Genomic DNA, 19856 nt, shown 5'->3' on the forward strand with positions numbered 1-19856 from the left:
GGTTCAAGTTGAAGATCAGAAGAGCAGAGCAGTCAACCACTAGAGGGTTCTTGTCTCTACCAAGGCTGGGGTGATCCTGCCCTCAGCATGACTGTAGACTGAATACACTGCACGCCTGTCTCCACCAGCCTCATATACCTCTCTGGTGCTGGTATTAAAGGTGTGCACCACCACCCAGCTTCCCTGGCTAACTAGTGTGGCTACTGAGATTAAAGGCATGTGCTACCACTGCCTGGCCTGTATGGCCTACTAGTGTGGTTACCTTTGCACTCTGATCTTCAGGCAAGCTTTATTTGTTAGATCATAAACAAAATATCACCATAAATCTCTGCTGTAAGAAATGTGTAAAAATCTCTCCTGGAGGACAGAAATTGACGCAAATATTTTCTCTCCCCTCTCTCCCTCTCTTCTCTCTCTCCTTCTCTCTTGTTCTTCAGCAAAAGCATTTTCTAAATATCTGTTGCACCCTTGTTCCAGGAGCTATCTCCAAAGTTGGAATCAAGTTAAAACAACCTATGTTTTCCCACTTTTGGGGTAGAGATTACATGGTCCTGCAACTGCCTCCTTCCCTGCTCATTTCCCTAACCTTCTAATGACTATCTTTTACACAGGGCTGACTAAATTCTCAAGAGAGGACTCTATAAGCATCCTTCACTCTCCTGCTCACAAGAACTGACTTGCAGAAAACTGTGTTGGAAGAGAAAATGCAGGTGCTGCCCTAGGAGGCCTAGGTCTCAGGTCCAGATTTTTAAAGAAAAGGAGCAAGATAGAATTGTTGAGAAGACTCCATCTGGCCAGGGATTTCCCACCAGTTGTCTCACAGTAATTCAGTGTCCTGTCAAAGCTCTCATGCTAGTGGAAGTTTCTTTCCCACCAGCAGCTCTCAAATAAACACACTGAGGCTTATATTAATTGTAAATGTCCAGCCAATAGCTCAGGCTTGTTACTAGCTAACGCTTACATTGGAATTAACCCGCATTTCTTATCTATGCTTTGCCATGTTGCTTGGCACTTTTCTTCAGTAGGGCATGGCCATCTTATCTGTTGGCGACTCCTCTGACTTTGCCCTTCCCCTTCCCAGAGCCCTTAGTTTAGTTGTTGTGCCTATACTTCCTACCTCGCTACTGGCCAATCAGCTTTTCACTAAACCAATTCAAGTGACAAATCTATACAATGTACAAAAGGATTATTACGCAGCACCCTCCCACTCCTAATTCCCACCCAAGATGGATTTCTATTTTTGAGACAGATAAGAATGACCTTGAGGGCTGGAGAGATGGCTCAGAGATTAAGAGCACTGACTGCTCTTCCAGGGGTCCTGAGTTCAATTCCCAGCAACCACATGGTGGCTCACAGCCATCTACAATTCAATCTGGTGCCGTCTTCTGGCATGTAGGCAGAACACTGTATATGTAATAAATAAATAAATCTTAAAGAACAAAACAAAAGAATGACCTTGAATGTTTTTCTTTAAAAGAAAAAAAGATTTAAAATGTCTGATTATGCGTAGGTGTGCATGTGAGTGCAGCTGCCTATGGAGGTCAGAAGAGGGTGCTGGATTATCTGGAGCTGAGGTACAGTCATGAATTACAGGTTCTCTGGGTGAGCAGCTAGTGCTTTTAACCACTAAGATATCTCAAGCCCTGCCTGCGCGTGCGCGCACACACACACACACACACACACACACACACACACACACACACACACACACCATCTCAGAGCCAGGTATGTACTCATAACTTAGTATGCAGCCCAGGTTGTTCTCACACTAACTGTGATTCTCCTGTGTTACCTCCCTAGTGCTAGGATTACATGCAAATATTTGACAGAGAAAAGACTCTCGTTTTCCTTGGGTACAGTCTTGAATAAATCTAATTTGTTCCACTCATTTCTCTCTCCTGGTCATTCAGTAGAGCTATGAGCTGGACAAACCTAAGAATCACTGCTGTTTTGAGACAGGGTCTCACTATGTAGCCTTGGCTAGCCTGGAGCTCACTGTGTAGACCAGGCTGACCATGAACTCACCAAGTGCAGGAAAGAAAAGCATGCACCACCACCCTTGGCCCTAACCTTAGATGTTGGCAACTGTTTTCTCGGATTTCACAGGCTCTGCTTCGACATGTTTGAGTACTTCTTTAGGTACCAATCAGTTAAAGAGAGGCACAATTGCACTCATCCCAATAATCAGAGAATTACCCTTCCACTTATTTTGCAACAGTTAATAATAGACCTAGCTAATCCATGTTTCTGAACCCACATCCATCTGCTCACTACTCAGATCCAATACTTTCAAGACAATATTTTGTGGAAAAGAGATGCTCAGCAAAGGTCAGCCCTGACAAATGGGAGGCGGCAGTTTTCCTCAGTGTCTCATGTTTAGGGATAACCAGACACTAAAGACCTTCAATAGAAAGTAACGGGTAGGAAGCCTCCATACTGAGTGTAGCCCTCGTTTTTTTTTTTTTGTTTGTTTGTTTTTTTTTTTTTTGCTGTGATTATCCCCGTTTCTTCCTTTGTCTGCATGTTATCTGAACTATGACCTTCTCTCTTTTTCATTTAATTTTATTTTAATGCGCATTGTTGTGAGGATGTCATATCCCCTGGAACTGGAGTTAGAATTGTGAGCTGCCATGTGGGTGCTGGAAATTGAACCGGGGTCCTCTGGAAGAGCAGCCAGTGTTCTTAACCACTGAGCCATCTCTTCAGCCCCAGCTGTTTTCTTTAGAAAAACATTCGTTTTCTTCAAGTTAACTCTTACAGCAATTTACATGTTTTGTGTTTGAGCACATGACTAAAATAAGGAGTGTGTCACACATTCTTGTGCTATCTCAAAGTCACCAGATGATCTGGTTCTGTAAATTTCAAAATTGTTTGTTTGAGACAAGACCTCACTATGTAACCTTGGCTTGGCTGGAGCTCGCCAAGTAGACCAACCTGGTCTCGTACTTAGATCACTTGCTTCTGCCTCCCAAGTGCGGGAATTAAAGTTTGACCCCCACCCTTCTTGAATTGCGAGGAGAAGGCTTCGAGCAGCCTTTTAGGGCGGGCTGACGATTTACTCTCCTGCTAATCAAGATTTTCTTTCTTTTTTTTTTTTTTTTGGCGGGGGGCGGGGCCGGAGTTCGAGACAGGGTTTCTCTGTGACTTTGGAGGCTGTCCTAGAACTCACTCTGTCCTGGGACTCACTCTGTAGACCAGGTTGGCCTCGAACTCACAGAGATCCGCCTGCCTCTGCCAATCAAGATTTTTCTGCACAAGAGTTCTAATGCAATTCCTCAAACGAGATGCCGCCGCTTTTCTCTGCAGCCGGCCCAGAGGTATTTCCCAGCACCGACGGAAGTAGAACCCGGAACCACTTCCTCCGGTGCGGGCCAATGAGCTCTTTCTTATGGCGGCCTCTTTAGTCCCGAGCGGAAGAGCATTTTGATTGGTGGCTCGGCCGAATGCGCAGAGGCTCACGGGAGTCAAGTCCCTCCGCTTCTCCGTGACTGCCCAGAAGAGCTGTCAGTCATCCGAGCCGTCCCCTCTGGTCACACCTCTTCCGCCGCCAGGCAGCGACGCCGCGGGGGCCGGGCAGCTCCGCTCAGCCCAGGCGCTCGCACTGCTGAGAGGCGCGGGGCCGCGCGGGGCGGACCTGGGAGGGGAGCGGCCGCGGGGGCGGGGCCGGGGCGGGGCCGGAGGAGGAGGCGGAAGCGGCGAGCGAGCTGGAGCCGGAGTCGCATCGAAGCTGCGTCCGGGCCGGCGGAGCGGCGGCGGCGGGGTTGGCCGGGGCGAAGGGGCGCTGGAGCCTGGGCGGGCGGGCAGAGGGCCGGGGGGGGGGCGCGGCTCGGGTGCGGGTGACGGGCGTGCCGGGGGGATGCGAGCCGGGGCTGTGGGGCGGGGCGGGCGGCGGCCGCGGGAGCGGCGCCGGGGGCGGGCGGCCGCATGAGGCGCGGGGCCGGCGGCCGCGGGAGGGCGGCGCGGCCCGCGGCCCGGTCGCTCCCGCTGCAGCTGCTGGCCGGCGCGCTGTGCCCTGACAGCTGGGCCTCGGCCGCTCTCGTCTCGGCCGCGTCCCGGGCCGCCGCTGGTGACCACTCGCCGCGCCGCCGGAGGCTTCACCCGCGCCCTCCCTCAGGACGCGCCCGCGGAGCTCGGGCGCCTTCGCCCCGGACCCGGAGGCCGCGCTGCGCGGGGCGGCGGCGAGGCCGGAAGATGGCCTGGGTGCTCAAGATGGACGAGGTCATCGAGTCCGGGCTGGTGCACGACTTCGACTCCAGCCTGTCGGGCATCGGGCAGGAGCTGGGCGCCGGCGCCTACAGCATGAGGTAAGGGGCGCGCGGCTGCCTCCCCCCGGCGGGGCCCGGGCCGCGGGGTCGGGGTCCTACCGCGTGGCCCCGTGGCCTCGGAGCCCGACGGCGACGGCTGGCGGGGGACCACGCCGCTTCAGCCCGGGGAAGCCACTCTAGCTGTTGAGACTGGGTCAGAGGGGAAAGGGGCTTTCTTCCAATTGATTTACGAGTCTTTTTAGCTGCAGTGGGCTGTACAAAAGGCGCCGTTTGTAGTGGGAAAACAGTGCAGCCTTCCCTACCGTGTCTTTTAGGGTGGCCTTCGCATTTCAGCCACTGGACGTTTTAATAATAAGTTATATTGTGAGTGAAAGTAGCCCTGAGGGTGGGCGAGCGCATTGATGCGGCTTGCTGTTTAGTCAGTCTCCTGATTGTGTGCAAGTGTAGCCGGGCTCTTGACTTGTTTTTGTTTTTTCGTTCTCAAAGTGACTCCCCTCAGGCTGTTTCCTCTTGCAAAGGGCTTTGAGATTGTGCCACAAACAATAGTTTAGTCACTGCTGTCTCTGCACCAGCAGCTGTTCCATTTTGTGTAATTGGGAGAGGTTGAAACAGATAGGAGCCAAGTATGTCTGCCCCTTATCCCGAAAGAGTTGAAGAATTCTTCGTGGCTCAGAAGCTCTTTGTTTGGGTGCTGGACTATGACTTGTGTAGGGTGTGTGTTAGCCACTGAAGCAAGAAGCGGAGCGGTCGTTGAAACTGATGTGAAGTGTAGCATTCTGTTTGCAGTTTAATGCCTGTGAAGGGCAGTGCAGCTTCCCAGTAGCTCTCCTAGCCGCCCAGGGGAGGACAGGAGCATTAATGCCCCACGAGAAATGACTTGAGAAGTTCAGGCTCATCCCTGAAGCCGTTTGGCTTGCCTCTCAGAACAGTGGGGAGGTTTCTTGGCCCATGGAAAGGAGCGGTGGAAACCCTGCTAAACTGAGAATCAAGTCACTTTTATCTGACCCTGCTTTGGTCTCTCTCTACTCGGCTGCCTAAACTAGGCATCTCCTTTCTCTCCAGTTGTGTAACTTGAGGGCTTAGATGAGGTGGATTGTTTCGAGAACAACTATCTTGGTTGTTGAGGAAATTGAGCTACTGAGAGTCGCGGGATCACCCAGAGAGGAGTGCTGAAGTCAGAAGGGGCTGCTGAAAAAGTTTGCTCATTGGAGGTTTCCAGAGCTTTGCCTTTTTTCCTAGGGGCTTCTGTGAACTATGCTTGGTTTTTGTTTGTTTTTTGTTTTGTTTTGTTTTGTTTGGTGATTCTGCCAACTGGCTAACTTGTGTTGAAGGTTATTTCTCTGAAAAGGAAATCAATTCTTAGTGATATCCTATCCTTGACCTTATTCTTGAAGTTACTCTGGCATCTTTGTGGTTTTCATTAATGACACTACACTTGAGAAAAACCCTTTCCCTTCAGTGTTTTTGACTGTGTTATTTAATCTAAAATCTCCAGTGACTCTGAACGTGAATGTCAGTTTTTGAGGGGGCTTGTTTATTTGACATTGAACTGAGTTTGCTTCTTGTGCCTTCAAGACCCTTGATTTAAATTTTTCAAGTATAAGACATTGTGAAATTGAGCTGACAAGGAGAAAGTCTGAGGGGGATTAGACTTCTGTAAGTCTTCCTCCCTTGGTTCTGTCTCTCTCCAGTTGCCCTGAGACTCAGAGCAGGGTGCTTGTTCTGCCTAGGAATCTGATAGGAAGCAAGCCTTAACTTTTGTTGTTTGTTCTCACCTAAACTCAAAAACCAAGCCTGAAGTGGTGGCTCACATCCGTAATTTCAGCAATTAGGAGGCTGAGGTTTGAGTTTGAGTCCAGCCTGGGTACATATTTTGTTAGACAGACAGACAGACACAGACACACATACACACTCTAAGAAGTATACTTGAACTTACTGGGAAATTTTTGATAAAAGTTTGGTTTGGTGGGCTGCAGAGATGGCCCAGCAGGTAAAGGCGTTTGCCTCCAAGCTTGTGGACATGTGTTCTAGCCTTAGAACACATGTGATAGAAGGGGAAAGCTGACTTCTGCAAGTTGTCCTTTTATCACATAAATGTTGAAAGCACACTTGTGCCGATTTCTTTTTTTTAAGTAAGCATTTGCCATTTTTCTTCTAACTGTATTTGTGGGTGTCTTAAAACAAAATTCATTCTGTCTCTAGCTTCATGGAGCTGGGAATTAAACCAAAGGCCTTGAGTTTACTAGCTAAGGTCTTTGTTTTTCCTTTTGAGACAAAAATCTCACTATGCAGTCCAGGCTGTTCTGGAGTTCACTGTCTTGAATAGATTCCTGAGTGTTGGGATTATAGGAATAAGCCACCATAACCAGTTTAGGCGAAGTGTTAAAACTTTTTATTTCTCTCCTCCCCATTCATTCATTCATTCATTCATTCATTCACATTGAGAAGGGTTCTCATGTAGCCCAGGCTGGCCTTGAACTCATTGAGTAGCTGAGGGGTGATTTTTGAACTTCTGATCCTCCTGACTCCTCTTCCAGAGTGCTTGGATTATAGTTGTGAACCACCTCCTGGTCTTTGTGCATGGTAACTAGGCAAGCATGCTACCAATTGAGCTATATCTTCTGCCCTTTCGACTTTTGGTTTTTGGAGACAGGGTTTCTCTGTTGTTTTCTTGAGCCTGTCCCAGAACTCGCTCTGTAGATCAGGCTGGCCTCAAACTCACAGAGATCTACCTGCCTCTGTCTCCCAAGTGCTGGGAATAAAGGCATGTGCCACCAACGCCTGGCTCCTTTTGACCTTTTTTAGACTTTTCAGCAGTCTTGGAACTTAACAGTGTAGCTCATGCTGGCTTCAACTTGAAGTCTGCTTCTGGCTTCCAAATGCTGCAGCAATATTATTCTTTAGGTTTTTTTTTTCTTTTGTGGTTTTGTTGTTTTGATTTTTTGTTTTGTTTTTCAAGACAGGGTTTCTCTGTGTAGCTTTGGAGCCTGTCCTGGAACTCGCTCTGTAGACTAGGCTGGCTCAGACTCACAGTGATCCACCTGCCTCTGCTTCCCAAGTGCTAGGATCAAAGGTGTGTGCCACCACTGTCCAGCTTTCCTTCCTATAATACTCTGGGTCTTTTATATTATTATTATTATTAATACCAACTAGAATTCGTACTACATCTGGCAGACAATGTGGACGGTGAACCCATGACCCTGAGACGAAGTCTCATGCTCTACTGACTGAGCTACCTAGGCAGTCTGAGGATTTGTAGAGACAAATGCCGTCTAGGCAATCAGTCTAAGCAAGCAGTCTGAGGAAGCTTTCTGAAAAGTAGTGCAGTCTGAGGATGCAGTCTGGGGACAGGATCGCCCTTTGGTCTGAGCATTGGTAGAGGTGAGAACTCTCTAGTGTCTACTAGCTGCTTTGTGACTCTGCTCCACCCGTTTTCACCCCAATAGCTGACTCTTCATTATTAAGACCAAAGAGAATTCCTGCTACACCCATCTTTCTCGTTAGCATTCTGATAATTTTATTTCATTGTAGGATTATATAAGATCTCAGATTTTCTGCATAGCTAGACCTTGTCTTTAAATGGTGACTATAGTTCTTACATTTCCTTCTATCTCCCTCTTTCTGAGACATCTAGGGTTTTTTTTTTTTTTTTTGGTTTTTCGAGACAGGGTTTCTCTGTGGCTTTGGAGGCTGTCCTGGAATTCGCTTGGTAGTCCAGGCTGGTCTTGAACTCACAGAGATCCGCCTGCCTCTGCCTGTGCTGGGATTAAAGGCGTGCGCCACCAAAGCCCAGCTGACATCTAGGGTTTCAATGAAATGTTGGCTAAAGACACCAAAAGCTAGAATCCTTAATATCTTTCTGATTTTATGGAGAATTATATATTATACATTCTAAATTTTTTAAATTTAAATTCTAAATTTTCTTAAATTGTCTCCATTCTGAGAAAAGATTGGCTTTTTATTCAGCTTTCTTTTAAAAAAGGTTTTAAGCCAGACGGTAGTGGCACATGCCTTTAATCCCAGTACTTGGGAGGCAGAGGCAAGCCGCTCTACAAAGCTAGTTCCAGGACAGCCTGGACTGTTACACAGAGAAATCCCGTCTTGAAAAACCAAAAAAAAAAAAAAAAAAAAGAAGTTTTAAAAGTCTTATTTTATATGTGTGTGAATGTTGCATGTATGTATATGCACCATGTTTGTGCCTTATGCCCAAGGAGGCCAGAAGAAGGTGTCAGACTTCCTACAGCCAGGTTTTGGATGGTTGTGTGTCATCATGTGGGTGCTGGGAACCAAACCCATATCCTCTTTAAGAACAACAAGTTCTTAACCATGAGCCATCTCTCCAGCTCTCTTTTTTACTGGAGAGAGAAAGGGAGGGAGGGAGAGAGAGAGAGAGTTGTATATACTTGCCACAGCACACTTGTGGAGGCTAACTTGCAGGATTCCTTCTTCTTCTTCTTTTTTTTTTTTTTTGATTTATTTATTTATTATGTATACAGTGTTCTGCCTGCATGTATGCCTGCAGGTCAGAAGAGGGCGCCAGATCTTATTACAGATGGTTGTGAGCCACCATATGGTTGCAGGGAATCGAACTCAGGACGTCTGGAAGAGCAGCGTGTTCCTAACCCCTGAGCCATCTCTCCAGCCCCGCAGGATTCCTTCTTCTACCTTGTGGGTCCCAGCTTGTCAACAAGTGCCCCTATCGGATGAGCAATTTCACTTAGCAATAGCTCATGCAGTATTAATTATCCAAAGGTTGAAGCCAGGCATGATGACACATACCTGAAATCCTAGTACTTAGAAGAGGAGGCAGGAGGATTAGTTGTTCAGGACCATCCTAGGCTATCCTGAGTTACATGAGACCATCTCTAAAGACAGAAAAAAAAAATGGGGACTGACGACATGGCTTAGTGGTTAAGAACACTGGCTGTTCTTCCAGAGGACCTGGGTTCAATTCCCAGCACCCACATGGCATCTTACAACTGTTTGTAACTCCAGTTCCAGGAGATCCAACAGACATGCATGCAGGCAAACACTAATGCACATAAAACTAAAAACAAATTATTTTAAAATGACAAAAATGGCCTGGTAGTGGTGGCGGCACATGCCTCTATCCCAGCAAGGGGAGACAGACAGGCAGGTGGATCTCTCTGAGTTCCAGGCCAGCCTGGTCTCCAGAATGAGTTCCAGGACAGGCTCTGAAGCTACAGAGAAACCCTGTCTCGAAAAACTTTAGAATGAAATCTAGATTTGAGGTTTTAGATCTTTTTCAGTGAGAATGTTTGCAAAAATGTTTGAACATGTACTTTTTTTCAGGCACATGGGAATATTGAGGTTATCTTAGTTGTGTTTAACTCATGATCCTAGCTGAGTATCAGCTCATGCAGCTCAGTAGTTAGTGACCTTTTACCCCTACTCCTGCCCCCCCACGCTCCCTCCAGGCTTGCATATATAGCTTCCTAGCCTCAGGATGCCTCCCTCCTCTGTGCCCAGCTAACTCCCTTCCTTGATAGTGAGTGATCAAAGCAGATGTGCACCTACTGGGACTTCTGAGTTGTCTGAGTGTCCTTGGGCATGGGTGACTTTGTCTTTCTCCTGGTTTGGTCTCTTGGACGTCTTGAGTCAGTAAGTTGGAGCAGTTGTCAGGTTTGGAATTTTCTCAGGCCTCTGTGTCTTCAGATGTTGCCCCACTGCCGCACTCTTGCTGCTTTTCTAGAAACTAAGTGGTAGTTTGCAGTCTTAGCCAGGTGAGGCACACGCCTGTAACCATCACTCAGGAGGCTAAGGCAAGTGGATCTCTGAGTTTGAGGCCAGCCTGATGAACATTTTGAGTTCCAGGACAGCCAGAGCTACATGGTGAGCCCCTGCCTCAGTGCACCCCCATCCCGCCACCCCAAACTACAACAACAACACACACTGCAGTCTTTTCCTTCCCGTGTCCACTTCTTTCCTGCCGTGTTCTGAGTGCCCCCTTTTCCCATTCCGTGTCCTAACTTTCCAGTCACAGTCAGAGCCGCCATTCAGCCCAAGTCCTTATTTTGGCTCATCTTAATTTCCTGTCCTGAGAATTCTGTGTCTGTTCTCCTTGGAAGTCTCCTGTCCCTGCAAGGTCTTTCCAGACTTGTATTTCTTCAAACTAGGTAAGCATGATTTCAGAATTTGGGTTTGATAATTCTAGTGTTTGAAGTCTGAATCATTTCTGTATCCAATCAGAAAAATGGAAACCACTGAGTTGTTTGTAGCAGAGAGCTTAGTGAAACCTTCCGCAGCAGAGGTGCTGAGAGGGCTAGCTAGGGAAGGAGCTGTTGTGCCCTTGGCTCCTGCTGGCTCAGCACCCAGCTCTCAGAACCCTGTGTGTTGCCTGCCTTGCACAAGCCTCACTCTGAGGTCTCCCACAAGGTTTCTCTTTGGCTCAGATTAGCAAGCAGTCTCCTATGAGGGTTGTGAGGCCTCTGTCCTCTGCCACAGAGACAGAAGAGAGCTGGGTACTGCAGACACGAGTCTGGGACTGGGTGTTAAGCCATCTGTTGTTTTTGCTTTGGGTTCTTATTCCTAAAGTCTTGTTTGTCCTTTTATGCTTGGTTATTTTTTAGTCTTGGCATTGTGGAATTATGTGGAATAATTTGGTGCCTGTGGCTTTTCATTAGCTTGTCAAACTCTGGGAGGCCTTCCTACCTGGCTAGGGCACCGTAAGTCCACATTGAGCAGTTTCCTGGATCATCTGGAGGAAGTAGTGTGAAAAGCGTCCTTGCAGAAGCTGATTCTACTTCATCCATGCTCTTGGACTCTTTCCTGTCCAGTTTGTGGGACAGGTTATTCTCGACCCATGATGTATATAGTCAAAATAATGACACAGCTCTGTGATTCTATCTTCAAATTGGAAAGGTACCCTTTGGTAAAAGCTGTTTTGCATTCCAGGTTTGCTCAGAGCTTCTCAACTTTGCTTATATTTCAGACTATTTCCATACAAGATCATTAGCTCTTATAGTACTTATAAAAAGAATGTTGGGGCTGGAGAGAAAGCTCAACACATACTGCTTTTGTAGACAACCAAGGTTCAGTTCCCAACACCTGCATTGTGGCTCACAACCACCTACCTGTAACTGAAGATGTAGAGGATCCGGTGCTCTCTTCTGGCTTCCTGGGGCTCCTGCATTCCCATGGGGCACATAAAAATCATGCATGTGCATGTACACATGCACACTAAATATTAAATTCTTTTCTAAAAAAGAAAATATGTAATTTTCTCTGTGTGGTGCTGGCTGCCCTGGAACTTGCTCGGTAGACTAGGCTGGCCTCAGGCTCAGAGATGCCTCTGCCACCTGAGTGCTGGAATTAAAGATGTGCAACACTATCTCCCAACTATATATGTGATATTATAGAGCCCTCACTGCTTTCCTGGCCTGCAACTCTCAGTCTTGGCCTTGAAAATCTGCCTCAGATGTTTGCAGAGTTGACGTATAGACCTCCATGTTGTTATTTCCGTCTTGGTTTTATTCTTGTCTTGAATTTTGAAGAAATGTATTACATTTTATTTATTACTGTGTGTGTGAATGTAGGTACACGTGTGAAAATCAAAGGACAGCTTGTTGGGGTTGGCCCTGTCCTCTCACCATGTAGGTCCTGGGGACTGAACTGGCACCAGGCTTATGTGGCAAGGACCTTTCCTGGTGACTCATTTAGCCAGCCCTTTATCTTTTGAATCCTTTAAAATTTCACCTTCCAAATATGTTTCCATTATTTACTTGCTATTTTCTCACTAAGGAGGCATCAAATTTGAACTTGTTTTTGAAAACTACCCCATAGTAATAGTTGTATCAAAGCTCTGGAAGGAAACACAGCACTCAGTGTATGCTGGGCCTAGCCACCCTCCTGCAACACAGCACGCACTGCTAGATACTGAGGTACCTACAGTTCTTCATATGGTCATTTTACCAAGTTCCTTGTGCTTGGGCTCTCTCTCTCTGTCTGTCTCTGTCTCTCTCTCTCCTTTCCTCCCTTCCCCCTCCTCTTCCCTCCCCCCTTCCTTCCATCTCCCCCTCTCCCGCCCCCCTCCGTCTTCAGGCCACTTAAGCCAAACTCAAAATGTAGCCAAGTCTGGCCTTGAATGTCTGATGCCTCTAGTGGTGGAGTTAGGGTGTATACTGCCATACCCAGCATTTCTCTGTTTTGTGAGGCACAGTCTCCTGTAGCCCAAGCTAGTTTTATTTCCACGTGTAATTAAGGATAACTGAACTCCTGACCTACCTCTGTTGGGATGGCAGGTTTGCACACTCTGACCAGCTTTGTTAAGGTTTTAAGTCACAACTTAAGTGCTAACTGTATGGATGGTTCAGCTTTTCTTACCAAGAGTTTTATCTGGCTTTCTGCATTTTGTAGCAATGCAGTAGATACTTTGTAAGATCAAATCTGTTATAGCCTCCATTGTCTTTCATTAAAATAAGTTACAATTGTTTGAAACATCATGTGATGCCCCATAAATACTTATTATTTTATTTGCCACTTTTAAAAGATGAAATTTATGCCAGACGGTGGTGGCACACGCCATTAATCCCAGCACTTGGGAGGCAGAGGCAGGTGAATCTCTTGAGTTTGAGACCAGCCTGGTCTACTAGAGCTAGTTCCAGGATAGACTCTAAAGCTACAGAGAAACCCTATCTCGAAAAACAAACAAACAAATAAAGATGAAATTTACTTATTTTAGTTTGGTTTAATAATCTGTCCTGGGCTGAAGGATGGCTCAAGGGTTAAGAGCCCTGGCTGCTCTTTCAGAGGACCCAACTTCCATTTCTAGAACCCACATGGTGGCTCACAACCACCTGTAACTCCAGTTTCAGGGGATCTGATGCCCTCTTCTGGCCTCTGTGAGCACCAGACATGCATATGGTATGCAGACATGCAGGCAAAACACCCATACACACAAAGTAAAAATAAATAAATTTAAAAAGAGTTTGTCTTTAATACTCAAAAGACTCCATTTGTGAGATTACAGAGACCACTAAGTTAACACTTTCATATAGCTTAATATAGGAAATCTTGAATTATTCAGTTTTATTGATTTAGCAAATATTGCTCCTTTGTATTAGATGACAGTGAAGAAACAACATTGGGTGTGATTATGCTGGGGAGGGCAGAAACTTACCAGATCTCTGTATTAGCAGAGTAATAGGGGAGTGTTTGAAAGTGTAATGTTCAAATGAAAAAAGCTACTTGGACATTCTGTAGAGGAGCAGAGCCAGCAAATAGTCCTGAAAAGGGCATGTTGGGAGGTCAGCGTGGCCAGGATTTGGTGAGGATGAGGAGCACCATGGCTGGGCTTCGTGTAATTTTTGTTAGGACACTGGTTGAAAGCAAGCTGATGGAAGGTTTAGAGGAATAAAATGATCTAACTTCTGACATTTGCTGTGTTGATTGGAACTTTGTCATCATTTTTTTTAATTTAAAAATATTTTTATTATTTCTGTCTCTGTGTCTCTGTCTCCATCTTTCTCTCACCATTTCTGTCTCTGTCTCTCTCTATGTCCCTCTGTTTCTCTCATTTCTTTATTATTTTTGCCTCCCCCCCAACCTCTCTCCTGCCTAGCTATTGACCATTGGGCTCTTTATTAGACCAATCAGGTGTTTTAGGCAGGCACAGAAGCACAGCTTCACAGTTAAACAAATGCAACATAAAAGAATGCAGCACATCTTTGCCACATTAAACAAATGTTCCATAGCCATTTCCCTTGAAAATGTGATTAAGACCCCCTTAGGGCCTGTTATCCTAGCACCCCAGAGGCTGAGCAAGAATCATTGCTTTGTTTGTCTGTCTTTTAAGGTTTTGTTTGTTTGTTTTCTAAGACAGTCTTTACCATGTAATCCTAGCTGGCCTGGAACTCAGAGCTCCACCTGTCTCTGCCTCCAAGTGCTGAGATCAAAGGTGTGCACCACCATGCCAAGCATATTTCTCATTCAGTCTGTCCTTGTACATGTCAAGCAAGTGTTCTACTGTTGAGCCACAGCCTCCCCAATTTTTTTGAGACAGAGTCTCATTATATACCCTGGCTGGCTTGGCACTTACTGTGTAGATCAGGCCTGACTCAGCCTTCAGAGTGCTTGAATTTAAAGTGTGTGCCATCATGCACAGCTCCCACATTTTTAATTAATTATTATTACTTATTTATTTTGGTTTTTCGAGACAGGGTTTCTCTGTATTCTTTGGAGCCTGTCCTGGAACTCACTTTGTAGACCAGGCTGGCCTTGAACTCACAGAGATTCACCTACCTCTGCCTGGTATTAAAGGCGTGTGCCACCAATGCCCGGCCCCACATTTTATTTTTTTTATTTTTTATTTTTTTTGGTTTTTACGAGACAGGGTTTCTCTGTATTGTTTCGGAGGCTATCAGTCCAGCCCGGCCTCGAACTCACAGAGATCTGCCTGCCTCTGCTTCCCGAGTGCTGGGATTAAAGGCGTGCGCCACCACCGCCCGGCCACATTTTATTTTTATTAAGTAAATTTTAAGAAACATTTGACATCTCGGGTCCTGGTGGTACATGCCTGCAGTCCCAGCACTTTGGAGGTAGAGGCAGAAGAATCAGGAGTTCATGGTAATTCCTTGACTACGATAGTGATTTTGAAGCTAGCCTGGGCTAGATGAAAACCTGTGTCAAACAAACAAAAAACAACCACAAGGGGCCTGGAGAGCACTTTTGCTGCTCTTACAGAGCATTCAGGTACTCTGTTCCCACCATCATACTGCACATGATGGCTTACAACTCCAATTCCAGGGGATCTGATGCCCTCTTCTGGCTTCTATAGGTACCAAATATGCATGTGGTACACATACATAAGTACATATTGGCAAAAAACCACTCCTACACATAAAATAAGTACATCTTTAACAACAGACCCTCTGTGTTTTAATGGTGGGCATGTGTTAGCTAGCTACTCTGGAAAGCTGTTTGGCCTTGTGGTCTAGGACTATGCTGAGAGCTGAGTCATAGCTACACAGAGACACAAGGATGTTACCAGCATTGTTCATAGCTGGAACAGAGAAGCAGCCCCATGTCATCAGGACAGATGCAGAATGTGTTGTGTCCGTATAACACAGTAAGGTTGTACAAAAAAGAAGTCCGGTGCCTGTGGAACCACAGATGAACCCAACATTATGCTGAGTGCAACAGGCCCGTCCCAGGAGGCAGTAAATAACTTACAACTCCATTTGCATTAACTGTCTAGAATTAGCAAGTTAGTAGAGACAGAATGGAGGCTAGTGGGAATGTGGGGAGTCAGTACCATGAGCCATTGTTATTGGATATGGGGCATCTACACCCCCCCACACACACACCCTCCTTTGAGACAGGGTCTCATGTAGTCCAGTCCAGGCTGACCTCAAACTGACTCTGTAGTAAGACTGACTTTGAACTTCTTGGATTACAGGCAGAAGCCACCATGTTTGTGTGTCTCTGGGGATTGATCCCAGGGCTTCTCGCATGGTAGGCAAGCAGCCCTCAATTCTTTCTTTCCTCCTTCCTTCCTTCCTTCCTTCCTTCCTTCCTTCCTTCCTTCCTTCCTTCCTTCCTTCCTTCCTTCCAAGAAAGTATCACTGGCCTGTCAGTAGTGGCACACGTTTTTAATCCCAGCACTTAGGAGGCAGAGGCAGGTGGATCTCTGTGAGTTCGAGGCCAGCCAGGGTTACACAGAGAAACCCTGTCTCAGAAAAAGAAGAAAAGAAAATCTCACTCTGTAATCCAGACTGATCTCAAATATTGAATCTCCCAAGAGCTGAGATTACAATAATAGATTTCTCTTTTTTGGTGGGGGAGGTGTTCTGGAATTAGATACCGGTAATGGTTGCATGACTCTTATCAATACATCAGAAATAACGGAATCATACATTGTTAAAAGACGACTCTCACTGCTTAGTGATACTGTTAAACACAGAGCCAGCCAGCCATGTGCACAAAGCTGACAGACAGGTGAAAACAACCCTGGATGCAGGTTATTCCTGGGAGGAAAGTAGCCACTGTTTCTCCTGCCAGTTTGCTGTACAAGGCATTGTTTTGAACTAGAGGAAAAATTTTGTTTTCAGCTGTAGCAGGCCTCTTGGGGGAGCATTTTGTTAAGCACCATTTTATTCAATGCTTCTTGTGGCTCCATGATGCTAGTGTGACCTGTATTTTGGCAGCAGTCTTCGTTTCTGCCTTTCAAAACAGGTAGTTATGCACTCTGGATTTGCTTTTTCCTTTTAAATAAGGTGATCTGGAGTTTCATTTTTTTATTTGACTAGGACAAGGTCTTATTTGACCCAAGCTCTACCATCTGAGCTATACCCAGCCAGATTTTACTATTTTTATTTGTTTTCAGAAGATTTCTCTATGTAACCCTTGCAAGTCTGGCCTTGAACTCAGAAATCAACCTGCCTCTGCCTCCTGGGTGCTGGAAGTAGAGACTTGTACTACTTCACCTGACAAGTTTACTGATTTTTTCTTAAGATTTTATTTATTTATTTATTGTGTGGATGTGTACAGTGAGCTGCCTACATGTTTGCCTGCAGGACAGAAGAGAGCACCAGATCTCATAATAGATGGTTGTGAGCCACCAGGTAGTTGCTGGGAATTGAACTCAGGACCTTTGGAAGAGCAGCCAATGCTCTTAGCCTCTTAGCCATTTTTCCAGAAAAAAAAAAGCTTCTAGAAGATTTTTGTTGTTGTTTGTGGTAGTGTTGGGGTTAAGTGTAGGGCCCTTGTGCCTACGGTAGGCAAGTATTCTCCACTGAGCTAAATGCTCAGTTTCAGCTATTACTTTTACAGCGTTCTCATTAGAAAAATGGGTGACTTATAGTATCTTTTAGGTGAACTAATTTAGCATTAATAGTGGTTTTATTCTACAAAACATTTATCTTAATTTGGGGGGCGGTGTTGGAGGGAGGAGTTAAAGTCAGGGTTTCTTTGCACAGCATTGGTTGTTCTAGAACAAACTCTGTAGACCAGGCTGGCCTTAAGGCCAGCACCACCACTTGGCTCTTATCTGAATTTGGGGGTGGGGGATGGTTTTATTTTGTTTTTTTGTTTTTTTGTTTTTTTTTTTGAGACAGAGTTTCTCTATGTAACTAACAGTCCTGGCTGTCCAGAATGGCCTGGAACTCACAGAGATCCCCCTGCCTCTTCCTCCCAAGTTCTGGGATTAAAGGCGTGCGCTGCCACCATCCATCTTATCTTAAATTTTAAGTGAAATAATTCATTGCCTAGCATGCAAAGCTTTGGTTCCATCTTGAATACTGGGTGGGTTGTGATGACCCAGAATTGTTTTAAATGCTTTCAATGTTCTGTTTTTCAGCGATGTGTTGGCATTGCCCATTTTCAAGCAAGAAGATTCCAGCCTTTCCTTGGATGGCGAGGCCAAGCACCCCCCTTTTCAGTATGTGATGTGTGCTGCAACTTCACCAGCTGTGAAACTGCATGATGAGACACTCACGTACTTGAACCAAGGTTAGTGTGGTTTGTCATATAGCATACAAACATGTTAAAGAAATGTTTTGGTATTGTAGCTTACAGTGCTGGTAATAATTAAAAATTAGGCTCTTAAATTGTACTAGCTTAGCAGAAATGTGGGACATTTTCTGTGCATGAATAGTGTTGTACACTGCCATCCCTTTCATTTACATGTGTCTCTTTCTGTCACTAAATGCAGTCTTGTTGTGTGTGTGTGTCTGTGTCTGTGTCTGTGTGTTTGTTTTCTGTGTGGCCCTGGCTGTCTTAGAACTTGCTCCGGAAACTAGACTGGCCTCAAACTCAGAGGTATACCTTCTTTTTCCTCCCAAGTGCTGGCATTAAAGGCATGCGTCACCACTGGCTGGCCACTAAATGGCCTTTGAACAATAAATTTTAAGCTGTATGTTTATGGTTAATGTTACAAAATGTAGAAGGGAATTGGGCCTGGTGGCACATGCTTTTAAGCCTAACACTTGAGAGGCAGAGGCAAGCAGATGTTGAGTTTGAGGCCACTCTGGTCTATACAGTAAGACCCTGTTTCCAGAAAGGGAGGGAAAAACAAAAAGAGTGCAAGAATAACTGTAACTTCCTTTGATAGGGAGTTTAGAATCATGAGCCTCTTTATTGAAAGACAGTAATCCTGTCTGTAGCAAATGTGGGCTCCTCACTTTGCTTTTAATATATAGTACTTATTTGGGGTTCAGTTATTGGAAATTTAACTTTCAGATGTTTTATTTAGTAATTTGTTTGGGACTTGAAATTTTCAAAACGGACAGCATGGGGGCTTGGATATTCATTTAATCTTATTTTATTCTGTTGGTGTTAGGGTGGACCCCTGAGATTTGTGTAGGCACTGAGGGAAACGTGGTTAATTCTTGGCCGTTTCAGTAAGAGCTGCTTTGTTTGTTGTGGGGTGTTTGGGACCCAGCCCAGGGCTATAGGTGTGTAACAAGCATTGTGCTCTACACCAAGCCCACTAAGAGCTTTTAGAGTGGGACCTTGTCAGGGAACATTCTGCATGCATTGGGAAGAGTCCTGACCAGTACTTGGCTTGCATACAGAGTAGTGGTTTCAGAGTTGCAGGGACACCAAGAGTGAGGTCCCAGTTCCTAGGAGGTTTGGGGCAAGACCCAGGGACTTTGTTCTCTCTCTCTCTCTCTCTCTCTCTCTCTCTCTCTCTCTCTCTCTCTCTCTCTCTCTCTCTCTCTCTCTCTCTCTCTCCCTCTCCCTCTCCCTCTCCCTCTCCCTCTCCCTCTCCCTCTCCCTCTCCCTCTCCCTCTCCCTCTCCCTCCCCCCCCTCTCTCTCTCTCCTGCCCTCCCCATTCTGCCACTTTTCTCTTCTGAGAGGAGGTCTCTGGGTGGCCTGAAACTCCAGAGGTCTACCTGCCAAGTGCTGAGGTTAAAGGTGTGTGCCACTATACTGCCAGGAACTTGTATGCCTGGTAAATTGAGGGGAGGCTGCTGTCTCACCATATATCCCTGACTATCCTTGCAACTTACTATGTAGACATGACTGGCATTGAACTCACAGAGATCTACCTGCCTGTGCCTCAGTTGCTGGGATTAAAACTTCGTCACCTGGTTCACTTTTTTTTTTTCTTTAAATATTTGGGAAAATAAGTGGACTTTCCCTGCCTTCTGTTTAATCTGTTTTTCTATTTTTGCATTGTTGGGATCAGACACTAGCCTCGTGCATGCAGGGCAGGTGCTCCCTCACTGAGCTTCAACCCCCAGCCCTCCAGTACCACCCAGGCCCGGTGAAGGATAGCATTCAGGGGAGAGATGTCAGGTATTTAGGAGCTCATGCTGTGACTTGCTATTTGTTAGTAACTCTGCAGTAGGCTCACTGCTCACCTGTCTTTTGGAGCTATTCATTAGGACTGCACCAAAAGAAAAAGGAAACTGTAGGTAACATATGTAGCAGAAATTGGAGCAAGAATTCTTAGCTGGATGGGGGTGGGGATGTTAAAACTATAGGAGTAGAGTTTAAAAACTGCAACTTCGGCCAGGTTGTGGCAGCTAACGCCTTTAATCCCAACACTCAGGAGGCAGGAACAGGCAGATTTCTGTGAGTTCAAGACCAGCCTGGTCTACAGAGTGAGTTCCAGGACAGATTCCAAA

The 19856-nt window shown here is 45.9% G+C and overlaps 1 protein-coding gene across 4 annotated transcripts in view; it reads left to right on the top strand.

The window, feature by feature from the left end:
• The first annotated feature begins 4003 nt into the window (after nucleotides 1-4003).
• Ubp1 (upstream binding protein 1) overlaps nucleotides 4004-19856 on the top strand; it is a 47247-nt gene continuing 31394 nt past the window's right edge. The window contains exons 1-2 of one of the 4 annotated variants that reach the window (XM_021230077.2): nucleotides 4004-4304; nucleotides 17581-17732. In XM_021230077.2, the coding sequence (XP_021085736.2) occupies nucleotides 4192-4304; nucleotides 17581-17732 (265 nt within the window). In that variant the 5' untranslated portion in view covers nucleotides 4004-4191. The remainder of the gene's footprint in view (nucleotides 4305-17580; nucleotides 17733-19856) is intronic. The other 3 variants (XM_013117045.3, XM_005075020.4, XM_005075021.4) reach the window with 3 other exon arrangements.

The sequence above is a fragment of the Mesocricetus auratus genome, unplaced genomic scaffold (assembly GCF_017639785.1).
Source record: "Mesocricetus auratus isolate SY011 unplaced genomic scaffold, BCM_Maur_2.0 Super-Scaffold_100691, whole genome shotgun sequence".
Lineage (NCBI taxonomy): Eukaryota > Metazoa > Chordata > Mammalia > Rodentia > Cricetidae > Mesocricetus > Mesocricetus auratus.